Genomic DNA, 10,672 nt, shown 5'->3' on the forward strand with positions numbered 1-10,672 from the left:
TGTTCTACTTTTCAACGTTGAAAACAGGTCAATCTTCAACGTCTAATTATGGTCCACTGAAGGTTGAAAATGAAAATTGAAAAGACGTCAAATTTGTCCTACTTTTCAACGTTGAAAACAGGTCGATCTTTAACATTTACTAAATGCCTATTGTTGTCAATTCTCAAGTCCACATTGACATTCCAAATAACATTTCATATTAACATGTGAATGAAACAAAGCTTTAAAGGGTTAGCATATAATCACTTTATTAATTAAAACAGCACATTTTAAATAGTGCAAACAGTCGGTAACCAACACAGATTTCACATTAGAGTAGTGCAATTAACATAGGTCGGTCCAGTAACCAACACAGATATTTCACATAAGAGTCAGTCCAATAAACATAGGTCGGGGTCCAGTAACCAACACAGTTCACTTTCCAAGAGTCAACAAAACAACTCTAAGAAAGAAAATGTACACTAAAAGTTCAAACTTTGCGACCTCCACCTCCAGCTCTCCCTGGAGCATGTTTAAGTGTCTCAGCCATGGCAGCCCTGGTTTCCACTTCTGTGGCTGTTTTACTCCACTTCATTACTGCGGCTGCAAAAGAAAATATATTAGATGGTGCATGAATAAACCATGTCTTACATCATTAAGGCCCCTACTACACATTGTATTTACATTATCAATTAACAATTGCATGATTTGCATACCTTCCCAAAAGAAATTCAATTGGTAAGCTAAATTACATATATACACAGGTGCTTCTCAAATTAGAAATGTCATTAAAAAGTTAATTTCAGGAATTCAACTTAACAGGTGAAACTAATGTATTATTATAGACTCATTACATGCAAAGTGAACCTTTGTTGTAATTTTTATGATTATTGGTTTACAGCTTATGAAACCCCCAATTTCAAAATCTCAGAAAATTATAATATTACATAAAAAAAAGATAGAAAATACTGAAATGTTGGCCCTCTGAAAAGTATAATCATGCATATGTAATCAGCAGAGGCGATTCCAGGATTTAAAAAATGGGGGGACCAAGAGAACTAGTGAAAATTAAACTGGAATTAAGTAATTTAGAAAATAAGCACGATTTCAAAAATATTTGAAATGCCCAGTGCCTTAATATAGACACCACACAGTTTTGTTCTAATACATAAAAATAAAATAAATTCTGTTTAAAAAACCAAGTACATATGCATGATTATTTTTACAGAGAGCCAACATTTCTGTATTTAAAATCCCCTTTCTTATCAATTTTGATGTTTTATTAAAATTTTCTGAGATTTTGAATTTGGGGGTTTCATAAGCCATAATCAAAATTACAACAAATAAAGGCTTGAAATCTTTTTGCATGTAATCACTTTGCATGTAATGAGTCTATATAATAAATAAGTTTCAAATATTAAAAGGTCAAATATGTAGGAATTTTGTAATAAAATATTCCCAAATCACTTGAACAGTGTTATATTTCCTGCACTTGTGTACTTACAATATCCCAAAAGTCCCCAGAGATTTTTTATTTCAGATAAATTTTAAATTAAATAATTGTCCGTCCCAGATATTTTCTTCACTTGTCGCCCGTCACTGACGTAATATCCGCGTTCTCCCTGGTTTCCGCCGTATTCACTTGTTAAGTCTGACGTGACGTAGCAGCGCTTCCGTGTCCAAACGCTCTATCAGTTACCACGAGAAAACAACAAAAGGTGCTAATATAAACTCACAATGTGATAGAATACGAGGGAAAAAAGTTAATCTTAACCTTTAACTCCATACCAAAGTCCCAGATAGCCAGACAATGAAAATATAAATATAAAAAATATATATAAAAATTATTTGTGTTTGGGATACTGTGAGCATGGAGACTGTAGTGTATACCGTAAGTTTGAAAGCGTTTAGCTTAAATTATTAATATGAAAAAATAGTGCTCAAAAACAGCTGCTGAGGTCGTATTCTCAAGTTGAGGCTTGGACCCGGAAACAGCGCTTCTTACGTCATCACTTAACAACAGGATAGTAACCAGAGGCCTCTGATTGTAACCAAGGTGACAGACGTGGACAACTGTAGTTCGAAATGTCTATCTGCACGCTTGTTGTTTCGTTCAAACATTATGGACCATGGCAAGCAGACTTTGGATTAAAAAAACAAAAAAACTAAAACGTGGATCAACATCAGCGCGGTGTTTGAGATCTCTACGTCCGAGACGAACTTCTACTTGACACTGCTCTTAAATGTACTTTATTAGACAGGTAAGAAAATGTACATAAAACTAATCAATGTTATATAGTTTACAAGATGAAATGTTAGTATAGGATCTGTATGTAATTGTAATGTTGAAATTACTGCTAGTCTCATACAGACAAACGAAGTTTGATCGTGTACTGGTTTGACCAAGTGAAACAGCGCTGCAAGTTTCATTCGTCTAATAAACTGACCTGTGAATAGTAATTCAACACTTCCATCTATTTCGGTAGAATTGTCAATATTCCTTTATATTCCAGGACTCGTGTCGCATGTGTCTTGTAAGAGGTTAGCAACCCCTAGCGGCGAAGAAATTTACATATTGGACCTTAGTTAAATTCCTTAAATTCCTAAAATGAATAAACTTTTCCACTATTCTAATTTGAGAAGCACCTGTATAAACATGAAAAATGCAGTTACCTTTTACCACAGAGTAATGAACGGTATCCTGGAAGGCTTTTTTCTCACTGCGACCCCGCCCCTTCATGTTGAAAGCAGCCATTAGGCTGTTGGTGAAAAGCCTGAGAAAACATGCAGAAAATCATAGTGAGGTCAACGCCTACATTCTACAAATATTCCTTTCTGCTTGCATTATTCCTAATGAATCATCACTTTCTGCATTTATGCTTTTCTACGTGCTAAGAGGAGGGCAAACAGAGCAGACAAGGAGTAAAAATTTAACTAAAGTGAAAAAAAAGTGAAGTGACATTCAGCCAAGTATGGTGACCCATACTCAGAATTCGTGCTCTGCATTTAACCCATCCGAAGTGCACACACACAGAGCAGTGAACACACACACACACTGTGAACACACAGCCGGAGCAGTGTGCATCATTTATGCTGCGGCGCCCAGGGAATGCCTTGCTCAAGGGTGCCTAAGTCGTGGTATTGAAGGTGGAGAGAGAAATGTACATGCACTCCCCCCACCCACAATTCCTGCCGGACCGAGACTAGAACTCACAACCTTTTGATTGGGAGTACGGGGGGTTGCGAGTTCGAGTCTCGGTCCGGAGCTAATTAACTGCATAATAATTTACTGTAATTAACTGCATAATTACATTCTATATTCTGAGCATGTGAAAGTTGTTTAATACGTGTCCATTACTTTATGGACGCAGTCTTTGTTATTCCTCCCTCCCACCTTTGAGAGCTTGGACACCTGTACATGACACATGAAAAGCCACTCAATACATTATGAATAAACCAATGGTGTTGTAAATATAGTTTGTAAATAACAATCTGATTGTTGCCAGATTGAGCTTAAATGGGAACTACTCATGTTGACTCATCCATACAATAACATCCTATAAAGCTGTGTGCATGGTAAAAGATGCTGCAAAAAGCATATTTTTTGCACATTATAGATAATTTAGACTTTTTGGAGACTTGGAAGTCTAGTCTTATTGACAGAGTTTAGTCCAATTTCTGTAGAAATCATACCCTTTGTTCCCAGAGGTTGCGTTCCTTGAGACGTGCCTCTTCTTCTGCAAAATCTTCAAAGGTTTCTAGCCTAGCAACATGGACAGCAGAATTCAGTAGCTCATAGTGCCTTCCGACTCTTTTTATCTCATCAAGAATTTCTACAAGCTTTCCAAGCACTGACTTCTGGTATTCTGTGGAAGAAAATGCATTAATTTATTTTTTTACTTTGATTACTAAAGAATCATACAATAATAAATATTGACCATGGACGTACTAGCTTGAGACATGGGGAATAAGCCTCTCTCGGACTCTGATGGCATTTGAACTCCATGCTGAGGTGTGCGAGAACGCCTAGATCCTGAAAAAAAAAATTGAAGCTGATTAAAATTTAAAGACAGCTACTCCTGCAATAATGTCAATAAGTGAGGTAGGAGAATTGACAACTATGAAGAATGAAATGAATCATGGACTCACTGGATGAGGACTCCCGACTCTTTCTGCTCCCGGACTGTGATTGCTTTCGAACTCCACGCTGAGGTGTGCGAGAACCTATAGATCCTTAAAGAAAAATTTATTAAATAAAAAACAGCATTGAAGCTCATTGAAATCGTTTTTAAAGACACCTGCTCCTACAATAATGTCAATGAGTGAGGTAGGAGAATTGACAACTATGAAGAATGCAAATGATTAAGGACTCACTGGATGAGGATGCCCGACCTTTTCTGCTCCCGAACTTGCTTTTGAACTCCACACTGAGGTGTGTGAGAACGCCTATATCCTAAAATGTTTTTATTAAATAAAACACAGCATTGAAGCGCGTTAAAACCATTTTTTAAAGACAGCTACTCCTGCAATAATGTCAATAAGTGAGTTAGGAGAATTGACAACTATGAAGAATGAAATGAATCATGGACTCACTGGATGAGGACTCCCGACTCTTTCTGCTCCCGGACTGTGATTGCTTTCGAACTCCACGCTGAGATGTGCGAGAACGCCTAGACCCTTAACAACAAAAAAAAAAACCTGCGTTAAAGCTCAATGAAATGTTTTTTTTTTTTTTTGCTCCTGCAATAATGTCAATGAGTGAGGTAGGAGAAATGAAGAATGCAATAAAAAAAAATGTACTAGCCAATTAAACAATTTTTTTTTACTGACTTAACTGTCTGACTCTGGACTAAATGCTTCTAATGATTCAGACCTTGTGGGCGAACGGTGATGCGTTGGACAAGAACATCCCGAAACTGAAAAAGGAACAGAAATGGTTGAAACACTTTGTTTTGAACCCAGGCTTAAAAATACTTTATATTCCATCAGCATTGTGAACAAGTAGAATAAAAAAAAAAAAAAAAGGAAATTACTGTCTGAAGATGCAGGACTCTCTGGTTGTCTAATGGTGGTGTTAGCCAGTTCTGGGGGTGCAGGTAACTCGAGCAGCATTGCATTTTGTCCTGTGGTTAAAAGCAATTCCTTAACCAGAAGCAGTACAGCAACTTAAAATGACAGAAAACTCATATTGCCATCCATTTCCTGAAGTTTGATTACTGAATTATACCACTGGACCAGCCCAGCTATTTTACTCACTGTATCCTCTAGACAAGAACATGCACAATGAAATTAATCATGGTCAGATAATGATGAATACTAATACAGTTTACACAAACAACTTAAACTGTACTCACCCTTTTTCTTGTCTGGCAATGACTCATCCTCCTCAGGAGACAAATCTGACCCTGCCAATATTATATTTGTCACTTATGATATGTGATTGTTTACATTATACGCTCATTGTTTAATGCATGTCCTTAAATAGGACCAAATAAATTACCTTGAATATAATCTTCAAATTTCCTTCTTTTCTTCATTCTCTTTTGACTGACTGTGTCCTCCTCTTCGGTTTGAGCTGAGGTGTAATTATATTTTTCACACTCCTGTCGGCTTACTAAAAATCAAGAATAAAAAAACCCACTACTAACAATAGTAATACGTATTCGAGTATTATAGTGTTGTAACAAATTATTAAATTAAAATTAAAAAAAGCCAGAAATAACATTCAAAATATTATTTTTTTTCACCTGATGTCACTTTGACTTTTAGAAATTCAAAGCTTAACCAGTCCTCTTCTGGTTGTAAAAGGTGCTTATGTGCCACAGACACATTTTTTAAAGGCCATCGCACCACTTTGGTCTCTGTGTCAATCCAGTTCAATGGCAAAACTCCTTCCATCTGCTTCCCATTCTCCACCCAAACAGCCCGTGCGTATACCATTGCCTGAAACACAATTAGATAATTTAATTTAGAACTACACAGTGCACTACTATTTTTAATAATAGTAAATATTACAAAAGTTATTTATGTTCATTTCCTGTGCTCCATTCCATGGAGGAGAGGAAAAAGGACATGCCCTTGTTCACAAGGGAGACAAACAACTTTCCGGTAAAGGTCTTTGGTTTGCAATAACTTTGTCTTTGTCTGTTTTCTTTGAACATAGACTATATTCAATAGCCTTGACTCACATGGCTTCTTAAAAAAGTCTCTTGTGTCCTTTTGGCTCAGCACAACATCACATACCAAAGTTCCATCTTGCCTTTTTTCCTTCACAAATGAAAGATTTTCATTGTGAAGCATAAAGCAGTGGTCTTTATCTTTGGTTGATATATAAAAACATGACCTTGTCTCTTGAGGCTTGTTGATGCCTTTCTTTGCATTTTCGATCTCACTTATCCGCTTTGTTACTTGAGCAATTGGATTGTGGCTATTTTTGACCAATTTTTTTATTACTTGCAGATGATTTTCGAATGGGAAACATGAGATGTCATTTAGTGAACAGTTGAAGCGAGAAGCATCTTCATGCAGATGCAACAGGCAGTGCACATTGTAGACTGCAAATGTTTTTCCATAAAGGTCATCACACCTTTCAACAAAGTATTTTAGAAGCTCCTCAGCATATGCAATATATGAACGTTGTGTGTTCTCATCAGAGCTCAGCAGGATTGACAGAGCCACTGTCAATGTCAAAAAGTGAGTATACACTTCATGTGAAACTACATTTCGAAGAACATTTGGTCCAGTATATAAAACGAACTGTCGAAATTCAGTTGCTTTCCATCTATCCAGTTCCCTCAAACCCCTGGGCTGCCTTGCAAACTCACTTGGCATGGATCCATTCAGCTTGTTTAGTTTTTCTGAGATCTCATCTTTTTGTCTTGCAGATAGCCGGCACACTTTTGGACCCCGAGACAAAAAGACTAGAACACGTTTTACTACTCCTAAACAAATCAAATGCATATAGTCTAACACAAAAGAGCTCACGCAAGGTATGCCTGCATCAATAAGTGGGCTTTTTATAGTCTGGTGATCTTCATACAGTACTTGACTGAACTCCTCGTCTGTTCTTGCTCTAAAGCTCTCATGACTGTTAAAAACTACTATACCTTCCCACGATCCTTTGGCCAAACATCTTTCACAGCTGGAGTACCCATTGTGGTTTTTTACGCACTTTAAAAATGATCTTGCTGGTGCATCACATATAAAGGCCTTAAGGCTGATAGCATAAAGTTGACCTTCATACTCCATCCCAACAGCTTTGAGATGCTGAAACTCTTCCAAAAGGTCTTTGACAAAATCATCCAAAGGACTTGGCTTTGCTGTTCCACAGAAAAGTGCAACAATGAAAGGATCAAAAGTGTGAAACTGTGCCAATATGGGCCAAAATTGAACACTGTTTGATTTAAAAAGTGGTACGCCATCAATGTTCACACACAACTCAACAAGGTTTTGTGAAAAGGATTGGCACTGTGCAATCTTTAGTTTAATGCCTTGTTCTAAACCATAATAAATGTACTCCCCATTACATCTATAAAGACATTCAACGGTTTTGGGGGTTGAAAGGAGGGTGCGTGCATCCTTTGGCAGCTGGTGCCCATGTCTACGTAGGATGCCTAGTAGCTCATTCAATGACGTTTGAGTGACTGAATTACTTGTTGACCAAGTCCTTAAATCACAGCCAATATCTGGTGTATCACTGTCAGGGTGTAAACTCAGGATTTCAGGCTCAGAGTCAGAGGATTCTACATGCTCTGTGTATCCATAATCGCATTCATTATCTTGTACAACTTCTTGAAGTCCATCACCATCACTTCTATCACTTGGTAGCGAATGAATATCAAGGTTGTCATCACTATCCAACTGAGCAATGGAATTAACTTCTGCTTTTCTTTTTCTCCAACTTCTTAAGTATGTCATATCTGCAATAGTAATAGAAGTGTATGTTGACATTGTAAATTTTTTAAATTGATTTGATTTTTAAAACATTATTAACCAAGTTTTATAGTGTTTGCTAATTATAGGAGGTACATTTATGTGCAGACATCATGATGCTTGCTTCAATTTAAATGTAATCCTGGATTCTCTCAAGGACTGCCAACGTTTTGGAAGGATATCTTTCTTGTAATAATATAATATAAGTAATATTTGTGGTTCTTGAGATCAGTTTAATTCTCCATTCTCAAATATTTTGATAGAAATTTCACAAATATATAAATTATATAAATAATTGGTTAGTCAAATATACAAAATTATTTTAGTGTTTATTTTTTGTACAACTTATTTTTAGAAAAAATTATATTTTCAACTCAAACAATCAAGTAAATTATATTCAGAGATTTTCTTAATTTTATAAAGTTAATTATTACTGAGATATTTTCTAAGCCACTGAATATTTTTTTAGAGTGTGTACTGTAGAGAAAATGCAAAGGCATATCAAGCTGCTCTGTCACAACCATGGCAACCAAAGTCCTGCACAGGTCAATTTTTGGAGACCCGCCCCCACAAAGTTCAGCACCAAGTGTATTCTGATGTAAAATTAACGGTCGCCTGAGGACGCTCAACCATCTTATCTGAGCTCAAAACGCTGCTTGAGAGAGTGTCAAGATACTAAAAATAATAAATACATAATTATGAACGTGTTTATGTGTGTTTATTTTTGTTCTCAGTATGTTATTTATTGATCAGTACGCATTTAATGATTATGAAAGCATTACAAAAAAATAAAAATAATAATTATTATATACCATCGATGAAACCACAAAGCTGACGCGGAGGCATGTATAACTGCAATATAAAGTAATTGAGTATTATTGCTATTAGTATTATTTTTTTTAATTAGGCAAGGTTACATGTAATATAAGCAACAGCTCCAAGTCTCACGCGCAGTGTAGGCTATACGTTACATCACTGTCCGAATCCGTTCACTTATTAATTTGTTCACTACTTCCTGATAGGTATAGTGAACTCAACTGCCATACACTATATAGGGATTAGTGAATGAGTGAGCGATTTCAGACACAGCACAGGATTTGGCATGACACGCTGATGGAGCAAAAATGATATGACAATGGCGTTTTGGAAAAGAGCTCTTCAAGCACATATTTTTCATCTGCTACTAAGGTTACCCGTCTGCAAGGAGTTCATTATCCGCCCGCATCATCGCCCGTGAATTTTAGGAATGTCACCACCCGTTTTATCCACTTTTATAAGGGTAACGTGCCGTTACCCGACCCGTTGCAGGACTCTAAAATGGCGGCGCCTTCGCGGAGTGAAACGCGTGACGTCTCATTCTCAATCTTGAACTTCACCATCTAGCTAACAATGAGGTTTTGTGCTTGCTAGCTTGAAGAAAAACACAAAACTAAACACTTAGCCGTACAGCTAAATTCTATCAGTTAAGTTGGGCAACCTAGCTGAGGTAATGTTTTAAAGGAAGATTATAAATAGCATAAACAAAGCTAAAATTAATTAATCTGGATATCTACCTCGATATAACATAACTAAATTACAAAATAATCACCAACAGTTAAACTTTAATGTCTTATTAATATCCGCATTTGGGTAATTTATTAGCTAACTGTCCATCCGTGTGGTGTGGCTATGGACCCTCAGGGTAGCCGAATGTCTAGCTAGCTACTGTATTTACGTTCACAATAAAAAAAAGTCAGGTTTGGTTGAAATAAGCTAAACGTTTTCAACTTTACACTTATTTTGCTATCATATCTAATTATTTTGTCATAGCTACTTACTTTACACAGCTGCTTTCTGAGTCGTGAAGAGCTTTCTGGAATCTGGCGGTTGGCGCTGGGCTTTTTTCGCGCCACATTCACGCGCTCCTTCTTCTTCTTTCGTTTTAATGGTGGTTGGCAACTATCTTTAATGGCGCATTACCGCCACCTCGTGGGGTGGGTTAATTATAGCAATGGATGAATCATTGATCAGGTCATTGACTCATTGCACCTCAATCACAGTTGTTTAACTTTGACGGAATATGTAAAACTCTTTACATTTATTTAAGATAATAATGAACATGGTTTGGTAATTTGCTTTCTCTGTTGTTTTAGCATGTTGTAGCAACAATCACTTTCTGGGGAATAATTAACTCAAATGAAGTGAATATTCATGAGTCTATGAATATAACGTGCTTATTGCTTACAAATATTAAATTACCCAAAGAGGGAATATTTAATCATTTAAAGGTAACCTTTACTAGAATTAATTTAAGTTACTCTAGACAATCTGTTCGTCCAGCGAACTGGAAGCTAGACTTCCTTATCAAAATTCAATAAAAATACCCTTCTTACAAACTCCAAGAAATATTAATCTTCTGATCAGGAAAAAACAATATTTTCTGTGTCTGTACTACTAAGATTACTGAAAATTAATTCATATAAAACAAAGCTCGTAGCTAGATCACACGATTCAGGGACTTCGATCTCAATGAGCAATAAAACAATTCAATTCAAGCAAATTATAGGATTTAATAAAAACAGACTAAAGAGTACATAACTACAATTCACACGGAGTAAATATGAGTATATAGCAAAACGAAAATACAATTTAAACAAGGTAAATGAACAAGAATAATAATGAGATAAATGAGAGAGGGAGATAAAGAGCGAGAGAGAGAGAGAGAGAGAGAGGGAAAATGAAAGTGAAAGCAATCTCAGCGTGGCAATTTCAAACAGTTAAC

The 10,672-nt window shown here is 36.3% G+C and overlaps 1 protein-coding gene across 1 annotated transcript; it reads right to left on the reverse strand.

Annotated features, from left to right (window-relative positions):
• Window positions 1–222: 222 nt before the first annotated feature.
• LOC113051639 (protein SON-like) lies at window positions 223–9,818 on the reverse strand. The gene is made up of 13 exons (XM_026215547.1): window positions 9,729–9,818; window positions 5,727–5,922; window positions 5,480–5,593; window positions 5,334–5,384; window positions 5,013–5,102; window positions 4,815–4,895; window positions 4,573–4,656; window positions 4,129–4,212; window positions 3,929–4,012; window positions 3,836–3,845; window positions 3,673–3,742; window positions 2,653–2,753; window positions 223–582 (listed from the first exon to the last, which is right to left on the reverse strand). Exons 2-12 carry the CDS (start codon window positions 5,917–5,919, stop codon window positions 2,697–2,699), a joined length of 918 nt encoding a protein of 305 aa, XP_026071332.1. The 5' UTR covers window positions 5,920–5,922; window positions 9,729–9,818; the 3' UTR covers window positions 223–582; window positions 2,653–2,696.
• Window positions 9,819–10,672: the final 854 nt, after the last annotated feature.

This window comes from Carassius auratus, chromosome 32, assembly GCF_003368295.1.
Source record: "Carassius auratus strain Wakin chromosome 32, ASM336829v1, whole genome shotgun sequence".
Taxonomy (NCBI): Eukaryota; Metazoa; Chordata; class Actinopteri; order Cypriniformes; family Cyprinidae; genus Carassius; species Carassius auratus.

Excerpts from the sequence above, each read along its gene's own strand:
- LOC113051639 (XM_026215547.1), bottom strand. The coding sequence starts at position 5,919 with ATGGTATACGCACGGGCTGTTTGGGTGGAGAATGGGAAGCAGATGGAA. Across the intron at positions 5,103-5,333 it reads ATTGCCAGACAAGAAAAAGG|GACAAAATGCAATGCTGCTC; the intron begins GTGAGTACAGTT and ends TTTTAACCACAG. Across the intron at positions 4,013-4,128 it reads GAGTCGGGAGTCCTCATCCA|GATCTAGGCGTTCTCGCACA; the intron begins GTGAGTCCATGA and ends TTTTTTTTTCAG.